Source organism: Drosophila kikkawai, chromosome 2R, assembly GCF_030179895.1.
Source record: "Drosophila kikkawai strain 14028-0561.14 chromosome 2R, DkikHiC1v2, whole genome shotgun sequence".
NCBI classification, from domain to species: domain Eukaryota; kingdom Metazoa; phylum Arthropoda; class Insecta; order Diptera; family Drosophilidae; genus Drosophila; species Drosophila kikkawai.
The window spans coordinates 19,491,483-19,512,143 of NC_091729.1; the positions used below are offsets into that span (position 1 = coordinate 19,491,483).

The window sequence follows — 20,661 nt, forward strand, 5'->3', positions numbered from 1 at the left end:
AGCCGACAAAAAGAAGAAACGAGTCACAGCCTTGACAGCGGATGAGCGAATAATTGGCAAAGGCTCAAGTTTGATTTTGGCTAACAGATGTTGGTGGCGGCTGTCAGATTGTAAGTACTATAATTTAAGAAAATGAAAGTGTTTTAATATATTATATTGCTAAAGTAATAATTAACTAAATGCTGCTTAATACCTCAAGTAACTACTTAAAGTAAAATACTTAAATTTCAAATTAAACTAATTTGTGTAGGATTTATTTTCAAATTAATTTCTGATTTAAAATATATATACATGTTATTGGTAGAAATGCTTCCTACTCTCTGGTAAATATATTTAAAGTTGCTAATAAATTGCACTAACCAATTGTTTTATTGCTTGTCACATTTTCCAACAAGAAGTATTACGTTGGATTTGTTTAGATTAACTGTAAAATTTAGTTTATAAATTTAAAATTTTTTTTAGATTTATTTAAAGCTTAAATTTAAGATATAATACTAAAACAAAGCCATCGTTTTAAAATGATTCGTTATTTTTAGGGTGACCCACTGCACTTTAAAATCAAAAAATACCTCATGTGGTATTTTTGTATCTGCTCGGATTTATGCTCTGACCCGACAACGGTCACACCACCTGGATGGAGTTTTTTTAGGAAAACTGCAATTTGACAAAACTATTTATTTATTTAGTTAAAAACAAGATAATTAGAATGTTTCCATGTTAAATGTGTGTTGTCCCTGTGCAAGTAACCAATGCCCGCGTGTTTGTCCCACTCAACGTTAACGCAGCTGCGAAATATCTGTGAAGAAATTTCATAAACAAAACGGCGTGGAGGTCGGGGTGATCCTGGTAATACATAAAAGACACCCAGAACAGTAAATAACTCACATTCTGATCCTGTTGAGTGACCCTGTTTAGGTATGCGTTAAATCGATGAGCATGTACCAGTGGCCGCGCCGCTCGCAGGATACCCGTAATTATGTGGCCCAGATGCAGCTTCCACATTACGCTGCTGCTGCTCGCCCTGGGCGCGTTGGCGTCCACGACTAGCAGTCAACAAGTTCCTCTAGCGCTAGCCAACACAACTAGCAACAAAGTGCCTACGGATGCCGGCGGGGATGTGGTGGCCGGCTTCATGCCGCTCCAGCAGTCGCCAGCGAGCATATTCTTTGTGAACTACAATCAGCAGAATGCCATGCAGTTGCGACACAGCATGGAGGGCAAGCTGCGCAACATTCGCAATGTGGAGATGCGTGTGGCCAAGATCCAGGTGAGAGTCTGCTCCATTCCTTTGTGAAACTAGTAATCTTGAATTCCTTTTTTTTTTTTAGGAAATCTTCGACTCTATGCATTTGACCAGTGGCAATGGTGGGGCGCCAGTTCGGCAGACCTTTAACCACAACGAGAGCGGTATGGCCAATCCTCAACTGCAGAGGGACTTGCAGCTGTTCAGCAGCCGGCTCAGCAAGAAGCTGCAAAAGGCCACTCACGTTGTGCTGGAACTGCGCGAACTCCTGCGCTACAACCTCACCAAGGTCTGGCAATACAGCTACGACGAAGAGGATGAGGAGGAAAGCGAACTGGACCTAGAGATGGAGATGGAGGATCTGCATGCCAGAAACACTGCCCCGCCTTCCGCGGATCATATGCAGTTCTATTTAAACAGCCAAATAGAGAGCTGTCAACCTGATGACTATGACACTGAGGTGGACACTGTGTCGTCCTCGGCCCAGTCAATTCATTACAACAAGCAACAAATCCAAATCCTCAACTATCTAAAGTCGGATGATGGACGCGCCACATTCCTAAACGAGAACAATGCCCGTTCCCTGGCGGTCAATGGCTACATATCGGACCAGCTGCTGCAGCTCAAGCGCAGGCTAAGTCGCAGCGAGACGGATAAATCGAACACCAAGCCCAGCAGCGGCAACCACTTCAAGCATATCTACTTCCTGTCCAATTCGGACGGGGCCTCCGCCAGCCTACACTTTCGGCAGCTCTACGTTTCGGCCATTAAGCAAAAGTACGTGCTGCTCCTTATAGACGTGGGCTCTGCGCTGAATTCCGAACTTTTTGACTTGACAAAAAGCTTTGGTAAGACTTAAAAAATATTATTTCAAGTCGGTCATTAATTAAAATACTTTTTTTTTTGCAGTTCACGAAATGCTGCAGTTGCTGGAGGAAACGGATAAAGTCTCCCTGGTGACCGTCTCCAGTGAAGCTAGCTTTATGTCCTTGGAAGCCTTTCCCGCGGAGGCTGGTCATGGCATTTACAGTGCCACGCGTGGCCACAAGGAGGAAATCCTTAGCTACATAAATAACTTGAGCCGGGCTCAGGCCCTCACCAATCACTCCTTGGGCTTTGAATATGCCTTTGACTTGCTGCTTCGACTGCAGCAATCGGGAATGATCAACACTGCCGAGCAGCCAGTGGAGTTTGTCTACATTACGCGCGGTCTCTTGACCAACCTCTCAGATGCCATGGCTGTGCTAAGAGTGGTGGCTGAGGGTCAGCGGCGGCTCAAGGCTCCGGTGATTATTAACACCTGTGCCGTGGTGCTGGACGAGAAACGGATTATGTACGAGAAGCAGTTCCTCAGCGATGTGGCCACGCAGAACTACACCAAGTATGAGATTGATGTGACCAGCTGGTGGCCCAGGGCACGACAGTTGGCTGGTCGCTTCTTTGTGCTTAGCAAACTGCATGCAGAGACGTCGCTGCCCGAAACGAGCTCTCGGATATTTGGCCAGCTATTTCAGGAGCGTTATCTGACGGATACGCTTGAGGTTCATCCTCCGGTTGTGGACGCCGACAGTGGAGGTGAGTTTTGATGGGTATTTAAGTATGTTGCCCTTGCTCATAAAATCTCTTTCTACAGATGTCCTAGTCTCCATCACTCATGCCGTTCCTCCGTATGGCGTTGTGGGCGTCAACTTGTACCTGGCGGATCTGCTGGAGGATCTGCTTAACTATCCCAGTGCTGCTGCCTCCAGTGCCAAGCAGGGAGGCAGTGGCTATGCCTTTCTCCTGGATCGTTCCACGGGAAACACCCTTGCGCATCCGGCTTTTCCGCGGCCTCTGATCCAGCGCGAGACCTCGTATCCGGTGAATATAGCTTACCTGGAGAATGCCACAGATTTCTCTAGTTTAATACGAGAGCGCCTTCTGCACGAGGAGAGCGGCAATGCCACTGCAGATGTGTATGTGGGTAAGCAGCGCCTAAAGCGCACCTACCACTGGCAATCAGTACTGGGCTTTTACGTGCTGTGCCTGGTGAGCAGCGGTGGCGATTCGCTAAGGAATGCCTCAAATGTAGCCTCGCAAAGATTTAACCTAAAGGACACCGTGTCCAACTATGAGCCTGGTTATTACGGAGAGAGCATGGAGCTGTTGTACCATCGGCTGGACCTCAACCAGGGCGGCAGTGGGCAGCCAAAGATTTGCCGCTACTTCAGGCAAATGGCCACTTTAGGTAGGTCTTTCCTTGGGCTTTTTTCTCGCTTGTGACTTGAACTCATCGTTCTCCCTTGCAGATGCTCCCACTTTGTTCCTTAGTGCCGCCGCCTTTGAGTCTCCCTTTGGCTTTCTGCACAACAATCGACCGCGTACGCAGCTACGCCATGTGGAATCCATTATGGCTTATCTACGCGACTCCAGTGGCCTCTTGGCCAATCCCGGCCTGCGTCCCAGCATCCGGCACGAGGTGAGTGTGCTTTACCAGGCCATGCAGCAGCTGCGACGCCGGCACCAGGATGCCAGAGGAACGCTGCGCAGTCACATCATTCGCCGCTACATGGCCAGTGTGAGCGGAGTGCTGCAGTTGTACCCAGGCTGCTTGCTGAGCAGCAGCTACGATCCCACCCGGCGGCCTTGGTTCCGTCAGGCCATGGCTCAGCCGGGCAAGATTGTGAGCACAGCTCCGTACCTGGATGCAGGTGGAGCTGGTTACATTATTACCATCGCACATACAATCTTCGAGGGAAAGGCCCATGCCCTGCACTCTGTCCAGCAGGATAGACCCATGGGAGTGGTGGCCTTGGACGTCCCATATGCCTTCTACTACCGACTGATCCTGGAGGGAACACCGCTCTGCCAGTTGCCGCACATGAAGTGTCTGATGTTCGAGCACGAGGGTTATCTGCTGGCTCATCCCAGTATGCTGCAACCGACCACGACGACGAGAAACCAGCGCCGTCCGCACGAGCACCTTACACACAAGGAATCCTATCTGGCCAACGATGTGCTCAATCATGGGCAACTGGTGAGGAAGCTGGGCTGCGCCAGCTATCAGAATCGCACCCTGCAACGCTTCTACGCCTTCAACACTTCGCTGGCCACCATTCTGGGCAACGTTGTGCACGGCGAGCGGACCAAGTATGCGATAGCCCTGATTCGAGGCAGCAATCTCTTCGCCGCTGTGCTCAACTCCAGTTGCGATGGAGGCGCCTTCTGTCCCTGCAGTACCATCGACCGGGAGTGTCTTAACTGCAAGCGCATGGATCAGACGGACTGCGAGTGCCCCTGCGAGTGTCCCATGGTGGGTGACAGCAGCTCGCCCACCTCCCTCGCCTACTATGCCAACTACACGCACCAGTTCCCCTACTGCCCGCCACCGAGTGAGCACTTTATAGCGCTGCCACCGACCACGCAGCTGGTCAGTGCCTTGCCCAGTTGTCCCGGATCGGCGGGAACCTGCGAGGCGTATTCCACTCAAAGGGAATGCCTTGGAGTGATGGGCTGCGAGTGGTGCCAGCAGGATGTGGAAGGCAATAGCTTCTCCACTGCCTTCTGTGCATCGCAGGCCAGCTGCTTCAATGGCGTTCTGGCCTCACTGACGCCGTACGGTGAACTGGACGAGCTGGAGCTGCTGGCTGCCCACAATCCGCAGCGCGAGCAGCACGCCTACTCGGCCTTTGGGCCGCTGGGTGGAGCCATCATAGTCCTTGCTATGGTCATCGGGTTCGCCATCTATTGTTACAGGCACAACCTGGATGCCCAGACGCAGGAGCAGTTCTACGTGGATTCGGTGCAGGAGGAGAACTACGGTCTGCCGCTCTCCAGGTTCAACTTTGACGATTGCAAGGCGCACGATGAGCCGCCTCTGGGCGGGGGCTATGACCATGCGGCAGCTCAGCGACAGCTGATGAATGCGGCGGATATATCGCCCTATCACGTGTCCAGCGGCAGCAGCTACCGACGACCTCCCAATGGAGAGTCGGATCATGGATATAGCACCATGACGCCGCACGAGGATAGCTCCGATCAGCAGTGCTTCACGCTGGCCGAGCCCCTGCTGCTGCACGACAAGCGGCACAGCAAGTCGGACACCATGTCCATATCCACCTCCATATCGAGTCCAACGAACCGACAGCAGTCCTCCACGCAGCCCAACACCCATCCGTATTTGAGCAATCAGCCGACCTCGAAGACGGAGCGCTACAAGCAGCAGCAGCAAGTGCAGGCCACGCCCTCGCCCTGCCGCGATCGCGACCGCAGTGGTGTCTACGGTCAGACCACGTTGCCCCTGGAGGCGGACGAGTCCCGGCCGCACTACATCCTAGCGCCCGTGACTGTGCACCGGCACATGGAGACGGCCGAATCGTAGTCGTTGTTAAGTTTTAGAGCGTAAGGTGTCCGCTTGTTTGCCAATTTAGCTAAGTAAGTTTCCAAACCGGGCAGTTCAACTGCCGCCAGGAGAGTCCATGCCCGCTCGATGGATCCCAGTTCCGGCCCCACTGTATCTATTATCTATTAACTAATAACTATTCTCTTATAGAGCGTATATGAGTACGAGTCTAACACCAACTATTAAGTGATGACATTGTTTCTGCCATTTTTGATCGATGTATTGTATTGTATTTTACTGTAATTTATTGCAAAAGTATTACTACTATTATGTATGTGCAGCCACTAAATATACTTCCAATAATTTTAGCATTTATTTTATAAGCACCAAACCAACCAAGCAATGTACTTACTTGTCTGAGAATGTAAGATACCATGTCGTATACCGTTTTTTGTAAAACTTAGCACCTAAGCTCCATCAAGTTACTAACTACCGATTTTAGTACCACACTTCTATAATATAAACATAATAATAGCATTGTACGTTTCAAATAAAATGTTTAAATTTTGCAAAAAATAAACAAAATGAGTTTTTGAAGTTCTCTTGTGAATGCAAAAATTGAGAAAAATATACCCACGTAAATATCGTCTATAAGTAATGTGAAAGATGTGTTTAAAAGGATATTTTGATATTCGATGCCGTTAGAAAAAACTGTGTTTTTCAAACTTATCTCGAATGACTTGAAGTTTTTAGGGCACTCTCATTACAAACTTATCAGCCGGAATCGTGGAGATAGTGGAAGTGCTATTTTTTCAAGGCGTGGGTGTTCAGAACGCTGTAACTCAAGTTCGACACAATATTTTCAACCTAAAATTTTTATTTATAGTTTTAAAATATACCTTAATAAGTGATAATAAACCTAAATGTCTAGCTATCTAGCTATCGTAGAAAAAAGAAAATTAAAAACACCTAAAAACAAGAAAGAAAGCTAACTTTGGCCAGCCAAAATTTGTATACGCTTGCAGGTAACAATTAAAATATATTATTACTAAGCCAAAAATGCATTAATTTCGATTCGGAAAGCAGTTTTGTGTTAGTTTTTATTAATTTAAAAAAACTGCATACCAAATTTAAAATTTTAAGAAATCCAAATTTTTGGCCATTTTTGCTAATTTTAATGATGTAACCCCTTATCAAATTTCGCAAAAATGGGCAAAAAATCGATTTCTTCCGGACATGTCTAGAAAGATTTGCATGTTGATGCTGATCAAGAATATACATGGTTTATGGGATCGGAAATGATTCCTTGACTTAGAAAAATATTATTTTGTATTATAAAATCTGATTTTTTATATTAAAAAACTTCTTGATTTTTTTTTTTTAATTAAAAATATCATAACTCGGTCAAAAGAGCATTAATTTTAAATCGGAAAACTGTTCTGTGTAAGATTTTCTACAGTTAATAAATCTGCATACTTCATTTAAAAATTTTGAAAATTCAATTTTTTATCAAAATTAAAAATTTTAATGATGTAACCCCTTATAAAATTTTGCAAAAATGGCAAAAAAAATCGATTTCTTCCTAACATATCTAGAAAGATTCCCCTGTTGATGCTGATCAAGAATATATATACTTTATAGGGTCGGAAACGTCTCCTTCACTGCGTTGCAAACTTCTGACTGAAATTATAATACCCTGCAAGGGTATAAAAATGCCGTTACATGATATGACCCCTATTAAGATGCTGCTGAGATCGCACAGATAAGTAAGGTTGCAACTTGCAATCCACAAGCCTAGCCTTAGGGTTTATTTTCTATGATTTCTAGACTTTTATGCCGAAAGACTATATGAAGAATATATATATTTTTAATGAAGTCAAAAAAGCCTCCTTCTGCCACTTTTGTGGGACCTAAGGTAAAGTCCTTTTTTTGATTTTTACAACCGGCAGACAGGGGGTTGTAAAAATCAAAAAAATTCGCAAGGCTTTAACCTTGATCGATTGAGCTGCCAACTTCTTGTCCTCCACCGATCAGCTGGGCAATCGTTAATGAATTTATTTATATTTACACACATAGACAGTTTATAGGCAAGACAGACGCTGCTCAATGGGCGATTTCTCGGCTGGCAGTGGCCAAAAGTTGCCAATTTAAAAATAACAATCTGTGGCCAGGGGTTGTCAGGTGTGTCTTTAGTTTAAATATTTTCAAGTCAACTAAAATAAACCGATTCGTCTTTATATAAATATATTGCTAAATTCTTAAATACATATTCTAAAGCCAACAGCCAGAACCTTCATTCTTACCACCCGATACCCAACCGGTACATAACCGTTAAGCACCCGATTCATACCGTTGCCCCACAGATTCGCTACCCCACTGATTCGCCCACTCGACTACCCTGGACAGAAGCTGTGCTGGCTCTCACTGATCGTTCCATTGCAGGCACTGCATTCGGTTTTCTGGTCTGGCGCGCGACGAACGTTGTTTTGGGTCCCCACACTTTAGCCCAGCAACGACGACTCTCTCCACTTCAGCTCTATTTTCAGGCCTATCTGCACTCCATTTCCATCGATCCCCTCGCACTTTGAAGTGAGTGTTTGTTTGTGGGCCGAAAACGGCACTGTTTTTGCAAAAGTTTTCGAAAATATGTACAAGTTTCTGGCGTATAAAGAACCAAACTATTACGCAATGCATTAAAAAGTGTTTAGCAGACAAGGAAAAAAAAAAACAAAACAGTTATGTAAAAAATAATTGCATCTACAAGTTTTCGAAATGGGAAATTAAATTAATTTCTAAACTAGAAAGTGTTTTTAGTAGGTGAAAGAATGAATTTTAAATAAAGTAATAAAATTATTGAAACGGAATATTTATGATAGTAATATAAGTTAAACTTATTTTTTAATATGTGCAAAGAAATAGCTTTTTACTTTTAAACCTAATAACTTGACAAATTTTGAATTAAATTACGTTTTCATATTTTCTTTAATTGGTAAACAAAGCTAAGAAAGTGAAATTAAATTTGATATAGCAATTGGCCAGCTTTTTTTTTGAAAATTGTTTAATATATATTTTTTTAAACAATATATATATATGTGTTATTTTATTACATCATGACCTTAACCTTAAACCTTTTTATTTGGTTTTTTTAATACTTTTAGCCACTCTAGGCACCATGTTTAAGTCCCTGTTTGATGCCGCGCAGAACTCAACGTTCAGGTCGCCCTTCACCAGCGTCAACTGCCAGGCTGCCACGCCTGCCTCTGTGCCCGCCCCCTCCGCCGTGGCAACTCCAGCCCTGAACGATGTCTCTCCTCGCCAGCTGACTCCCAACCACAACATCGCCGCCGCTGCTGCTGCCCAGGGTGGTAAGTAGAAAGAACCTTCAAAAAGAAAGCTATTACTTGCAATTTTAAGCCTTAAAACCCGTCTCTGCTCTCCAGATTCCTGCGAGTTCGGCTCGAACCACTACTTCCTGCTGTGCGGTCTGGGCGGCATCATCTCGTGCGGCTCCACACACACAATGGTGGTGCCCCTGGATTTGGTCAAGTGCCGCCTGCAGGTGGACCCGGCCAAGTACAAGAGCGTGTTCAACGGTTTCCGCGTCAGCTTGGCGGAAGAGGGCGTTCGTGGTTTGGCCAAGGGCTGGGCCCCCACCTTCATCGGCTACTCGATGCAAGGTCTGTGCAAGTTTGGTCTGTATGAGGTCTTCAAGGTAATTTACGGAGACGCCATCGGCGAGGAGAACGCCTTCCTGTACAGAACCGGACTCTACCTGGCCGCCTCGGCCTCTGCCGAATTCTTTGCCGACATTGCGCTGGCACCCATGGAGGCGGCCAAGGTCAAGATTCAGACCACTCCCGGTTTTGCCAAGACTCTGCGCGAGGCTCTGCCCAAGATGACTGCCCAGGAGGGCGTGGCCGCCTTCTACAAGGGCCTGGTGCCATTGTGGATGCGACAGATCCCCTACACCATGATGAAGTTCGCCTGCTTTGAGCGCACGCTGGAGCTGCTGTACAAGTATGTGGTTCCCAAGCCCCGTGCCGACTGCACCAAGGGCGAGCAGCTTGTGGTGACCTTTGCCGCCGGTTACATTGCCGGCGTCTTCTGCGCCATTGTCTCGCATCCCGCCGACACAGTGGTGTCCAAGCTTAACCAGGCCAAGGGCGCCAGCGCCCTGGATGTGGCCAAGCAGCTTGGCTGGGCCGGTGAGTGAATATTCAAGTTTTCTTTGTTTTCTACCTCTAACGGCTTTAAATCCCGATTTGCAGGACTCTGGGGAGGATTGGTGCCTAGGATCGTGATGATCGGTACCCTGACCGCTGCCCAGTGGTTCATCTACGATGCCGTGAAGGTTACCCTGCGCATGCCACGCCCACCACCACCAGAAATGCCCGAGTCGCTGAAGAAGAAGCTGGGAGTGACTGGCGAGCAATAAGCCAAATATAAGTTAATTGTTTTTAAAAATAGAGCGAGCAGAATAATAAACGAATTAACCTTGGACTTGTATAGATAAACCACACAGTAAATAAAAACCAAACACAAACAACGGAGCGCTTTTAAATCGTAATTTTTAAAATGTAACCGCCAAGGATTCGATTCAAAATCAAGCATTGTGCAACACTGTAAACCAGCCTTGATTAACACCAAACAGCTGATTAGACCAATTGTTTATGTTATCGAAAAATCGATTCTTTTCAAGACAAAAACAAAACACGCGGTCGTCGGCGTGTTTTTATTTAACGTTTATTTGGTTAATTAAAACGTTAAGCATGGTCCAGAACAAACAGAAATCCGCAAAGCTTCCAAGAGCAGGGAAAAACACGGTTAAAGAGCCGGCTGCTCCCAAGGAGGAGAACTGGCAAAAGGTGAAGATCAAGGGCCACGTGATTTCCGACGATTTTGGGAACTACGAGGGACTGATCGGCCTGGAGGTCCTCAAGGACTACGATGCAGCGCTGGTAAAGTCCTCGCAGAAGCGGGTTCGCTCCAAATATCCGGCAAGAAACAGCGAATCGGACAGCGAGGATGAGGTGGGTGCCACCGCAAAGTCCAGTAAAAAGGCACGCCTGGCCGAGCGGCATGCACAGAAAATGCAGAAACTGCGCGAGAAACGGGAAAAGCGCAAGGAGCAGCGTAAACAGAAGAAGACAAAGGGAAAGGCAGAGGAAAAGGATGCGGAAGACAGCGATGATTCCAACGATGAGTATGCGGCAGATCGATTTGCGTTGCTCAGGCCACCGCCGTCGGATGACGAGGCTGCAGAGGAACCAGATCAAGCTGAATCCAGCGACGAAGAGGACGAGGCCCCCGATCTAGTGCCCATCTCTACAGTCAACGGAGAAGATGTTTCCGCCTGGAACGGTCTGGGAGTTCCCTCGCCCATTCTGCGCGCCCTGGGAGAACAAGGCTTCAAGGGGCCCACCCAAATCCAGGCCTTAACCCTGCCCGCAGCGATTCACGGCAAAAAGGATATCCTAGGAGCAGCGGAAACGGGCAGCGGAAAGACACTAGCCTTTGGAATACCCATGCTGGCCGGGATTATGGAGCTGAAGCAACGGAATGTCAGTTCAGGAATACGCAAGGCACCCAAAGTAAAGGGACAGCAGCCTGCTGAGGTAGCCGATGATGAGCACGAATTAACGCCTCCGCCGGAGGAACTGGATCATGTTTCCGGGGCCAGCGACGAGGAAAGCGATATGGAGGAGAATGCCCAGCGGAAGCAGCTACCCTTGTACGGCCTGGTGCTGACACCCACTCGGGAGCTGGCCGTGCAGGTGAAGAATCATCTAGTAACGGCTGCCAAGTACACCGGCATTCGTGTGGCAGCCATCTTTGGTGGTCTGGCCGTGGCGAAGCAGGAGCGTGTCTTGCGTCAGTGTCCGGAAATAGTTGTGGCCACGCCCGGTCGTCTATGGGAGCTGTATTCCCAGGGCAACCACCATCTCAAGAAAATCGAGGACGTCAGTTTCTTAGTCATTGACGAGACGGATAGGATGGTGGAGAAGGGGCACTTTGAAGAGCTTAGGAGCCTGCTTAAGGTGCTCAACGCGGACGAGCAGAAGAAACAGCAGCGCCAAAACTTTGTCTACTCGGCCACGCTGACATTGGTTCACGATCTACCAGATCACATGCAAAGTAAGTCACTACTTCAAAAATAGATATCCAAAAGTACCTTAATCATATTCATTTCAGAGCGTAATACAGGCAAGCGGCCTAAATTTGTAAAGCAAACGGTGGACCAGAAAATCGAGAGCCTCATCGAGGAGCTGGGCATCTCACAGCCCAAGATTGTGGATATAACCAGCACTCAGCGTAGGTATATCAAGGCTGAAAGCTAAATTCCATCCTACAAATCCTTCTCGAATTACAGAAACCGCTCAGACCTTGACCGAAAGTCGTTTGCTGTGCCCCCTCGAGCAAAAGGACTTTCATCTGTACTACTTCATTCAACGCCATCCAGGACGCACCATTGTCTTTTGCAATTCCATTGACTGTGTCAAGAGGCTGGCCACGCTATTCGGCCTGCTGGACTGCAATCCCTTGCCCCTACATGCCAACATGATCCAGAAGCAGCGCCTCAAGAACCTGGAGCGCTTCCGCGACAGTCCAACAGGTTTGCTGATAGCCACTGACGTGGCTGCCCGAGGCCTGGACATACCCAATGTGGAGCATGTGATCCACTATCAGGTGCCGCGGACCAGCGAGAACTATGTGCACAGGTCAGGTCGCACGGCTCGAGCCAATAAGCATGGCATAACTGTCATGTTCATGGAACCGGGTGAAGTCAAGAGCTACGTGAAACTCTACAAAACCCTGGAGAGGAGTGAGTAAAGGGAAGAGTGTGCCTTAGTAGCCGGGTTAAGATACCACTTTCCATTGCAGCTGAAGATCTGCCACTGTTCCCCATCTCGGAGCGCTTTATGGGCGCTGTCAGAGAGCGAGTAAACCTGGCCCGTGATCTGGACAAGGAGGAACTGAAGCTGAAGCGCGTTCAAAGCGAGCGAGGCTGGATGAAGAAGCACGCCGAGGAAATGGACATGATAATCGACGGCTACAATGATGAATCGTAAGGGGGAACTATTATAACATTAAACTTGAATTAAATTATTTGCATTTCTAAAGTGGCAGCGATCAGGACGAGGATCCGTTTGTGATAGAGCGCCGGCGCAATCGTCTTCACGTAGAGACTGTGAGAGCGCAGCTCAATGCTCTCCTGGCACAGCCAATCTTCCCCAGGGGCTTCAGTTTTAAGTACCCCAACAGCGAGGCGGCTAACCAGGTGAGCACAAGTCACACGCAAAGCGCCGTTGAGACCATGAAAGCGGCCATTGAAGACCAAAAGCAGGCCAAAAAAGATCGGAACAAACGCAAACGGAATGCCTAGGACAAGCTTAAGACTATTTTTTACTAAAATGATGTGTACAAAGTATAAAAACAATAAAACCTTGAATGGGATGCTTACATTAATGCTTTGAGACGTAGTACCGCACGCCCCCTTCGGTCAGAGAGCGGGCATGCTTAGCCAGCAGCGTGGATACGGATAATGTGGGTGTGGTGAAGCATCTGCGAAAAAGATAACCTCTTTTAATAAGTTTCTTAATGGGATTGTGAAGCCTGACTTACTCCATGTATGGTTCCATTTCATCCAACGTCCATTTCTGCTTTGTCTTGAACAAGGCCCTCATGCGATCGTTGATGCTGGTGGGCAGCTGCTCCTCGGACAGCGAGCGAATACAGGGCTGAGCGCCCTCCTTGTCGCAGATGCCGAGGCCACGAAGATAGCTAAGCTGGCAGGTCATACCCTCGGGCAGGGCCTCCTGCCACGTGCGCATGAATTCCTCGTTGCGAAACCGCAGTCCGGGCTGTAAAATATTTTGTGCCACGATTCGGGCCACCAGTGACTCCTGGTACTGAAACTTGTCCGGACATCGTTCGCTGGGAATGGTGTAGATATCGAATAGTCCAGAAACAACCGCCTCCGGAGCGATACCGATCAGGGCACTGATAGTTTCCTCCCTTTCTACTTCGTCCAGGGCCCAGGAGTTTTCGCTGATGAGTCCCAGCATCAGGCTTATAGTCCTGTACTCGTACTCGTACTCCATTACGCGCATGTGGCCGTCTAGTTGCATGGCTCGATACTGCCGTAATCCGTCCATAAACTGCGCCCTACTGCACTGCACCGTGTCCAGCAGCTGGGTCAGGCTGAAGAGCAGCTTGCGCTCAATACAGAACTCGTTCTCCGGGCCCGAGTACCGTGTTAATTGCAGCAGTTCTCCCAGCTTGCGGAAGCGCGGCTTGATCTCGCGGCACTCAAAGTACTCATGGAACACTTTGAGAACCGACCGCTGCTCCAGAGTGCGTGGCACCTCCAGCTCATCCTCGGTGCTATCGTTCAGGCTACGTTCCAGGGAGGCATTGGCGTTGCCCGTGCGCGGACTCTTCAGCGGCGACGTGCTGGTGGCAGCCGCAAACTTTAGGTTCGGCACCAAAAGCAGGCTGTTGGAGATCTCGGCCCCCTTCACGTCGTACGTCCGCTCGTCGGTGCAGAGCACCACCTTTTCGTTCTGGCCGCCCTTGAAGTGCAGCGTCTGGCCGTCGCGGATTTGCTCCAGCATGTGTCCGTCCAGTTCCAGCAGTCGCAGATTTTCCGATTCCACATCCGCCGAGGGAAAATAGAGCGCCTGGGTCAGTTGGGTCAACTGGCGCTCGTCTAGCTTCGCATGCTTTACAATGGCCTTTACGTCCTCCGGCGTGCGCTGGTAACTGGGGAGGCGTAGGTGGTCAAGTGGAGGAGGTAGAGGAACGAGTTCGGTCACTTACAGCTGAGGGATATTCTCATCAACTTCCATTGACTCCATTTCCGCAAATTTAAAAATATAAAACCTCGATCAAAACAAATGGGGCTCAAAATACCGCGAAACCGTCGTGATCGCGCACGTCGTGATCACGATCACACAAGATAACATGGCGTTGCCAGACTTCATTTTGAAAGTGTACCTTTCAGTCAGTGGCGGATACATGGGGCGCCGATGGGGACGATCAAGCTATTAAGCTAAGTGCTAACATAGGACAAATTCTTTAAAAATGTTTAATTTCATTTGTTTAAAAATATATATTGTTTGGTTCGAGTCATCGCTAGCGTGGGATTTTTTAGGGTAAAGCCAAATTTGCATCTGGCAACACTGAGCTGTAGTGGAAAACTCATGCACAATAAAATATAAAGAATTGAGGATATCCACAATAAAACCGTTATTCATCGCCCAAAAACCCCTCTAGCATGTGCAGGACACCTTTAAGCTTCTGATCGTAACGGAAAAGAGCGGAACAGCGACGGCGAGAGCAAGAGCAGAGCAGTGCAAAAACTCAAATTTACTTGTACTATAGATAGCACCAAGGAGAACCACAAAAGGCAAAACCAAAATGGTAATAAAATGCCACCAAAACACGAGAAGACCAAGTGCAAGGGAGCAGGGGCGGGGAAAGTGTGGCCATGGTGGGGTTACAAGGCGGAATGCGAAAAAGAGAGTGAGAGTTTGCCCCCTATAAAGGCGAATATTCGCCAATTTTCACATCCCCCCACCACCCTCCGCCTAGCCTTGCACTTGCTGCTGCGATAATAATTGGGAATTTTTCTAAAATAACTTCTACGTCTTGCCTTGCAGGGAAATGAAACATCACTGCCCATGGAAATGTGTTCCAATTGTAAGTACGATTTTTTCAGCCAATGTCATTTGGACGCAAAGGCAGCTGTTTATGAATATGCAAACAACAGCGCATACATACATACATACATGTGTACATGCGACTAAATGTACATAAGCGTATAAAATAGGCAGAGACGGAATGTAAACGAAACGTGGCGCTTTAAAATTCCATTTACAACGTATTTGGCTTCGAATTCCCAACTCAATATTCCCGATACTGCAGTCAGAGATCACGAGGCCTTAGTTTCTTCCTCTTGGTTTTGTTTATTTCGAAATTGGCATTCTAGAATGTGGGTTTTTGTCACCCTTTGTTCGTCTGTGATGATCGACAGACAACCTGTCTCTAAAAATAAAATATAGCCAAGACTCTGGCAATCTGACAGTGGCATTTTACATCCTTAAATCATAAATGTTTATTGCCTAACAAAGCTTATATTTTATATTATTTTAAATAAAAGGTTTACATTTTTGCAATTTATTTAACAAAAATACATTTGCTGCCGATTTTTAGTGTTAATATATTTATGTATGTATTTTCTCCATCTTTTCCATCAGTCGACGCGGATGAGATCCGGCGATTGGGAAAACGCTTCCGGAAACTGGACCTGGACAACTCGGGAGCGCTGAGCGTTGACGAGTTTATGTCGCTGCCGGAGCTGCAACAGAATCCGCTGGTGCAGCGCGTGATTGACATTTTCGACGCCGATGGTAACGGCGAGGTGGACTTCAAGGAGTTCATTCAGGGCGTCTCACAGTTCAGCGTCAAGGGCGACAAGCTGTCGAAGCTTCGCTTCGCTTTCCGAATCTATGACATGGACAATGACGGCTACATTTCCAACGGCGAACTGTTTCAGGCAAGCTCAACACGGTATAAGTGTGGAAGAATACCTACCAATAACTTCCTTTTTCTTCTGTGTCTTTGTGCAGGTGTTAAAGATGATGGTGGGCAATAATCTGAAGGAAACCCAACTGCAGCAAATTGTGGACAAGACGATCGGATTTGCGGACAAGGACGAAGATGGGAAGATCTCGTTCGATGAGTTCTGCTCGGTGGTCGGCAACACGGACATACACAAGAAGATGGTTGTCGACGTCTAAAATAGGTTAACCGCAGATCCTTTTTATACGCGATTTTATTTATTCTTTTGTACATGCGTCTGCATCCTTCGATTATCACTACTATTATTATGATTACTATTTTTTTGATCAGCGATTCTCTAGTTGAATATTGTTATAAGAGCCGTTAGCGAGCCAGTTCGTCAGTCAGTCAGTCGCGAGAAAAAATATTGTTATCCTAAGTTGAAAAGTGGAATAATGCGCCTCCTACTTACTTCTTATATACTTGCATATATAGTCATAATTTATTATACAAATATACACTTAATGAATTCAAAACCCCTTCAAATCAAAACTAAAACTAAAACGATAATACAGCAATGCAAGTGAAGGCAAAATAAAGCAACCCAAGTTGAACCAACGCTCTTTCGAATCGGCAACTGAAAGTTTTCCACTTTCACCGACGTTTTCCCCCGTCTTAAGCGCACACTATCCCATTGAGGTGTCCGTAGTTTACGTTAATTATTTCTAATTCTCCTGTGATTTTGCCAAAAACAAAACAAAAAACGAAAAATGATGAGAAAGGACGCAAGCATAAGGGGCGGTCGGCTATGCAACCTGCCCGAAGGAGCTCTCCTCTATTGACTTAGTCTTATTTACACGTTGTGTACTTTTTATATATTTATACATACTACTTGTACTAATCGAATGTTATAATCTACGTATTTTTATATATCTTGACTAACTTAAAAAAAAAAAGAATCAAACAAGAAAATCGGCGAAAGGAGCAACATTCGTTTGCTAGTTTTTTAACTCTACCTTACCCAAAATCTAACGCAACTTAACTTAAATTATATTAACTAATTCTCACACAGAATTATGCCTCGAGAAATTATCTAAAATACGCTACATTTTACGAATTATCAAGCGAAATCGAATAATTATACATACATCAATACATATGAAGCAATGCCATGCGATTATTGCAATAACATTTTTTTATACTTAAAGATACTAGTTAAAAGTGCAAGAGAAAGCAAACAATAATATAATGCATGTTACAAATTTTACAATTAACAAATTTTTGCACTCGCCACTCAATTTGTTAGCTAATCAATTCCATTGCATTATCCAAACAAATAATCGACTCAAAATCGTTACTCATTGTAAAAACAAAAGAAAGGAGCCAACAAGCTGGTGGTACCTCGTTGCTAAAAAAGCTTTGTTGGCCAAACTGTCGAAGCAATAAAAAGCAAATCCTTTAATAAAAATATACTTATACACAAAACATACAAAGGTTTTCCTTTCCAATGCGGTCGATTCCGGGAGAGAGACCACGACATCAGTCAGATAAGATAAACCAAAGCGTCGTCGGAAAAAGCTTGTGCATCGCCGATTAACACGCATTCAGTTGTGAAATATTACTCGTACAGCCAGGTTCTCTAAAAAACTCGCCAAAATGCTGAAGCTGGACACCAAAGGAGGCATCATCTGTACAGGCATTTTGTCCATAGCCTTTGCCATTACCTATTTGGTTCTTATGGACGACTATTTCTGGAGAAGTATATATACACAATTTGAGGAATTGCTGATGAACTGCCTTGCCTGATTAATTTGTAATTATTTCGTTATTCTTAGATGGTCTGTACGATCTTGGGATACACATTTCTTCTCTGCAAATTTTGGGCAGCTTGTGCTTGCTTATTGGAGCTTTTAAGGTGAGAAACATTTATATTTTTCCCTTATCGATTGTTTATCTTATAATCCATTTTTAGCAAAATTACAAATGCTTTGTGCCCTGGATGATTACCACAGGATTCTTCTTGTATCTAATGGTTTACTTGACCATTGTTCTGCTGACCATGAATGGCCACTGGATCTTTGTTCCAGTGATGGCGTTGCCATTTACAGGTAAGAGCTCTTCCTTGTTTAATTTTCCTAAAAATTACTTTCTAAATCTACATATAACTCTATATTGTCTATTCTTAGTTTATCTGAGTTGCGCTTTGTACTCGGTGCAAAAGGCATTCGACAGGATGCGCAAGGAGGAGCCGCCAGCATATACCAATTTGAACGATAAAAAGGATTATATTAGTCATATTTAAGTATATTTGTAATATGTATAAAGATTCATATAAAAAACCAACAAGGGTGAGGGAGAATTTGTTTGCTGATTAGATAAAAGCAAAATAAAAGCTTCTTTATCATCGAGAAATAAGCATCTATATTGTGGTTTACGTTCGCATTTTGACGTCATAAATGTAGGCCACAAGTTTACAATTAATTTTGTTTCCAATGGGTTTTGAATTCGTTGGAATACTTGTAACGAAACTCCATAACTACTTGATCTTGGATTTGAATCCATTCTCCATGAGAGGCACCACTTCTTTGGGATTGCTATTTCTAGTCTCCAAAAGCGACACGTGATCAGAAATAAAAGCATGCCAAGGCGCATATAAGAAGGGAAAATGGACAAATCAGCAAAATCTGGAGGGGATGCTTAACAGGAAGCTAGCCAGCAAGTTGCAGAAACTACCGATGACCATTCCCCATGGGAGGCGATGACAGATAAAGCAAATGGGGCTTTCAGGAGGGAATGTCTCACTTTGAAGCAGACTTTTGGGCTTTAATTTATAAATAAAAGTTAAATGATGGAATTTACTCATTAACTTCTGTCTTTTAATTTAACGCTCCATGTGGGCTTCCAGTGAAGGATAACCAGTTTTCTTAATTGTTATAACAATTATAATGTTAGTAAACTGTAAGGGTTTAACTACTTTGTCTTGGTTTTTATTTTAATTTAACTTTTATAATGTTAAGCTGAATTCTCTCATCGCCGTTTGAAAAAGAACCCCTGACTTATAAGCGGCTTATCAGCAAGCAAGTAAGCTACGCATGAGCACAAAGGCTACTAGGAGGAAAAAAGCTCGTTGGCTGAGAGAGGGAGAGAACCACAAGAGAGAGGCTTTTTCTCTCTTCCAGATATTTCTGGATCCATCCCCATCTCACACACAAAATATATGTATTATTGTGAGTTTTGCATTCTCAACAGGGATCAGTTGTGAAATAATTCTCCTACAGCAAGGTTCTCTAAAAACTCGCAAAAATGCTGAAGCTGGACACCAAAGGAGGCATTATCTGCACTGGCATCTTGTCCATAGCTTTTGCCATTACCTATTTGGCTTTTATGGACGACTATTTCTGGAGAAGTAGGCACTATCCCTATGTTTCGAAGAAAGGTAAACATGAAATTCAAACTTATATACATAGCTGTCGAACTATACGAGATATGAAACAAATTTAAATGCAGCTATGTATACACATTTTACAGAATTTCTAGGGAACTGAATCGCCTGATTGATATGTAATTATTTCGTTATTCTTAGGTTCACTGTACGATCTTGGGATACACATTTCTGCTTTGCAAATTTTTGGCAGCTTGTCCTTACTTATTGGTGCTTTTAAGGTGAGAGAAATTCATGGGTTTTCGATAGTACATTTATATTAAATTCCAATTATAGCAAAATTACAAATTCTTTGTGCCATGGATGATTACCACAGGATTCTTCTTCTATCTAATGCTTTACTTGACCATTCATCTGCTGACCACGAATCTACGCTCCTGGATCTTTATTCCAGCGATGGTGTTCCCATTTACAGGTAAGAGCTTTTCCTTATTTAATTTTTCTAAAAATTACTTTATAAATATTTAGTTTATCTGAGTTGCGCCTTTTACTCCGTGCAAAAGGAATTCAACAGGATGCGCAAGGACGAGCCGCCAGTATATAGCATTTTGCCCGACAAAAAGAATTATATTAGTCATTTTTAAGTATATAATATAAAGTTCCTATAAGTCTTGCCAAAATAAATATGAATAAAAAACCACTAATGGTACAGGAGAATTTGTTTGCTGATAAAAGCAAAATAAAAATTTCTTTATCGTCGAGAAATAAGCATCTACATATACATATTGTAGTTTATGTACGCATGTTGACGTCATAAATATAGGCCACAAGTGTACAATTAATCTTATTTTAAATGACTTTTGGATTCTTTGGAATACTTGAAACGAAAGCTCAAGACTCCTTGATCTTGGATTTGAAGCTATTCTCCATTTGTTTTCATTGCTTTTGGTTTCCGGTAGAGACACGTAAGGAAGAAGCTTTTAGCATTTTAAGGCAAATGTTTCAATCACCGAAATCAGGATGGAAAAGAGCATGCTTGGTAAGAAGTTGGGCAGCCAGATGCAGAAACTACCGATGACCATTCCCCATGGGAGGCGATGACAGATAAAGCAAATGGGGCTTTCAGGAGGGAATGTCTCACTTTGAAGCAGA

At 45.1% G+C, this 20,661-nt stretch overlaps 7 protein-coding genes across 8 annotated transcripts; 6 read left to right on the forward strand and 1 right to left on the reverse strand.

Moving 5' to 3' along the window:
* Positions 1 to 25: 25 nt before the first annotated feature.
* Positions 26 to 14,526, reverse strand: LOC108076712 (sister chromatid cohesion protein DCC1). Of its 2 annotated transcripts, XM_017169675.2 has the most exons (4): positions 14,385 to 14,526; positions 13,188 to 14,327; positions 13,027 to 13,127; positions 26 to 117 (listed from the first exon to the last, which is right to left on the reverse strand). In XM_017169675.2, the coding sequence occupies exons 1-3, from the start codon at positions 14,420 to 14,422 to the stop codon at positions 13,028 to 13,030; spliced, it is 1,278 nt and encodes a 425-aa protein (XP_017025164.1). In that variant the 5' UTR covers positions 14,423 to 14,526; the 3' UTR covers positions 26 to 117; position 13,027. The 2 variants fall into 2 exon arrangements, with proteins under 2 accessions (XP_017025164.1, XP_017025163.1); XM_017169674.2 differs by lacking the exon at positions 26 to 117 and having other exon boundaries at positions 12,942 to 13,127; positions 14,385 to 14,524.
* LOC108076710 (VWFA and cache domain-containing protein CG16868) lies at positions 625 to 5,959 on the forward strand. Its single transcript, XM_017169671.3, has 6 exons — positions 625 to 846; positions 916 to 1,267; positions 1,329 to 2,091; positions 2,153 to 2,818; positions 2,877 to 3,470; positions 3,532 to 5,959. The coding sequence occupies exons 2-6, from the start codon at positions 977 to 979 to the stop codon at positions 5,601 to 5,603; spliced, it is 4,386 nt and encodes a 1,461-aa protein (XP_017025160.1). The 5' UTR covers positions 625 to 846; positions 916 to 976; the 3' UTR covers positions 5,604 to 5,959.
* On the forward strand, positions 8,005 to 10,064 carry Mpcp1 (Mitochondrial phosphate carrier protein 1). Its single transcript, XM_017169676.3, has 4 exons — positions 8,005 to 8,153; positions 8,723 to 8,929; positions 9,005 to 9,769; positions 9,833 to 10,064. Exons 2-4 carry the CDS (start codon positions 8,737 to 8,739, stop codon positions 9,997 to 9,999), a joined length of 1,125 nt encoding a protein of 374 aa, XP_017025165.1. The 5' UTR covers positions 8,005 to 8,153; positions 8,723 to 8,736; the 3' UTR covers positions 10,000 to 10,064.
* Positions 10,248 to 13,025, forward strand: LOC108076711 (ATP-dependent RNA helicase DDX24). The gene is made up of 5 exons (XM_017169673.3): positions 10,248 to 11,699; positions 11,757 to 11,876; positions 11,935 to 12,387; positions 12,447 to 12,630; positions 12,687 to 13,025. Exons 1-5 carry the CDS (start codon positions 10,334 to 10,336, stop codon positions 12,946 to 12,948), a joined length of 2,385 nt encoding a protein of 794 aa, XP_017025162.1. The 5' UTR covers positions 10,248 to 10,333; the 3' UTR covers positions 12,949 to 13,025.
* A 206-nt stretch (positions 14,527 to 14,732) lies between the features above and the next one.
* On the forward strand, positions 14,733 to 17,117 carry LOC108076803 (calcineurin subunit B type 2). Its single transcript, XM_017169829.3, has 4 exons — positions 14,733 to 14,987; positions 15,227 to 15,266; positions 15,824 to 16,122; positions 16,196 to 17,117. The coding sequence occupies exons 1-4, from the start codon at positions 14,985 to 14,987 to the stop codon at positions 16,364 to 16,366; spliced, it is 513 nt and encodes a 170-aa protein (XP_017025318.1). The 5' UTR covers positions 14,733 to 14,984; the 3' UTR covers positions 16,367 to 17,117.
* Positions 17,118 to 17,725: 608 nt separating this feature from the next.
* Positions 17,726 to 18,549, forward strand: LOC108076804 (uncharacterized). Its single transcript, XM_017169830.3, has 4 exons — positions 17,726 to 17,886; positions 17,963 to 18,042; positions 18,100 to 18,235; positions 18,314 to 18,549. The coding sequence occupies exons 1-4, from the start codon at positions 17,784 to 17,786 to the stop codon at positions 18,427 to 18,429; spliced, it is 435 nt and encodes a 144-aa protein (XP_017025319.1). The 5' UTR covers positions 17,726 to 17,783; the 3' UTR covers positions 18,430 to 18,549.
* Positions 18,550 to 19,395: 846 nt separating this feature from the next.
* Positions 19,396 to 20,218, forward strand: LOC108076669 (uncharacterized). Its single transcript, XM_017169600.3, has 4 exons — positions 19,396 to 19,563; positions 19,711 to 19,790; positions 19,846 to 19,984; positions 20,038 to 20,218. Exons 1-4 carry the CDS (start codon positions 19,431 to 19,433, stop codon positions 20,151 to 20,153), a joined length of 468 nt encoding a protein of 155 aa, XP_017025089.1. The 5' UTR covers positions 19,396 to 19,430; the 3' UTR covers positions 20,154 to 20,218.
* The last annotated feature ends 443 nt before the right edge of the window (positions 20,219 to 20,661 follow it).

Excerpts from the sequence above, each read along its gene's own strand:
- LOC108076710 (XM_017169671.3), top strand. The coding sequence starts at position 977 with ATGTGGCCCAGATGCAGCTTCCACATTACGCTGCTGCTGCTCGCCCTG. Across the intron at positions 2,092-2,152 it reads TGACTTGACAAAAAGCTTTG|TTCACGAAATGCTGCAGTTG; the intron begins GTAAGACTTAAA and ends TTTTTTTTGCAG. Across the intron at positions 2,819-2,876 it reads TGTGGACGCCGACAGTGGAG|ATGTCCTAGTCTCCATCACT; the intron begins GTGAGTTTTGAT and ends CTCTTTCTACAG.
- Mpcp1 (XM_017169676.3), top strand. The coding sequence starts at position 8,737 with ATGTTTAAGTCCCTGTTTGATGCCGCGCAGAACTCAACGTTCAGGTCG. Across the intron at positions 8,930-9,004 it reads CGCTGCTGCTGCCCAGGGTG|ATTCCTGCGAGTTCGGCTCG; the intron begins GTAAGTAGAAAG and ends TCTGCTCTCCAG. Across the intron at positions 9,770-9,832 it reads CAAGCAGCTTGGCTGGGCCG|GACTCTGGGGAGGATTGGTG; the intron begins GTGAGTGAATAT and ends CCCGATTTGCAG.
- LOC108076711 (XM_017169673.3), top strand. The coding sequence starts at position 10,334 with ATGGTCCAGAACAAACAGAAATCCGCAAAGCTTCCAAGAGCAGGGAAA. Across the intron at positions 12,388-12,446 it reads CTACAAAACCCTGGAGAGGA|CTGAAGATCTGCCACTGTTC; the intron begins GTGAGTAAAGGG and ends TTTCCATTGCAG. Across the intron at positions 12,631-12,686 it reads GACGGCTACAATGATGAATC|TGGCAGCGATCAGGACGAGG; the intron begins GTAAGGGGGAAC and ends GCATTTCTAAAG.
- LOC108076712 (XM_017169675.2), bottom strand. The coding sequence starts at position 14,422 with ATGGAGTCAATGGAAGTTGATGAGAATATCCCTCAGCT. Across the intron at positions 14,328-14,384 it reads GATGAGAATATCCCTCAGCT|TTACCAGCGCACGCCGGAGG; the intron begins GTAAGTGACCGA and ends ACGCCTCCCCAG. Across the intron at positions 13,128-13,187 it reads GAAATGGAACCATACATGGA|ATGCTTCACCACACCCACAT; the intron begins GTAAGTCAGGCT and ends TCTTTTTCGCAG.
- LOC108076803 (XM_017169829.3), top strand. Across the intron at positions 15,267-15,823 it reads CATGGAAATGTGTTCCAATT|TCGACGCGGATGAGATCCGG; the intron begins GTAAGTACGATT and ends CTTTTCCATCAG. Across the intron at positions 16,123-16,195 it reads CCAACGGCGAACTGTTTCAG|GTGTTAAAGATGATGGTGGG; the intron begins GCAAGCTCAACA and ends GTCTTTGTGCAG.
- LOC108076804 (XM_017169830.3), top strand. The coding sequence starts at position 17,784 with ATGCTGAAGCTGGACACCAAAGGAGGCATCATCTGTACAGGCATTTTG. Across the intron at positions 18,043-18,099 it reads TGCTTATTGGAGCTTTTAAG|CAAAATTACAAATGCTTTGT; the intron begins GTGAGAAACATT and ends ATCCATTTTTAG. Across the intron at positions 18,236-18,313 it reads GATGGCGTTGCCATTTACAG|TTTATCTGAGTTGCGCTTTG; the intron begins GTAAGAGCTCTT and ends GTCTATTCTTAG.
- LOC108076669 (XM_017169600.3), top strand. The coding sequence starts at position 19,431 with ATGCTGAAGCTGGACACCAAAGGAGGCATTATCTGCACTGGCATCTTG. Across the intron at positions 19,564-19,710 it reads TCCCTATGTTTCGAAGAAAG|GTTCACTGTACGATCTTGGG; the intron begins GTAAACATGAAA and ends CGTTATTCTTAG. Across the intron at positions 19,791-19,845 it reads TACTTATTGGTGCTTTTAAG|CAAAATTACAAATTCTTTGT; the intron begins GTGAGAGAAATT and ends TTCCAATTATAG.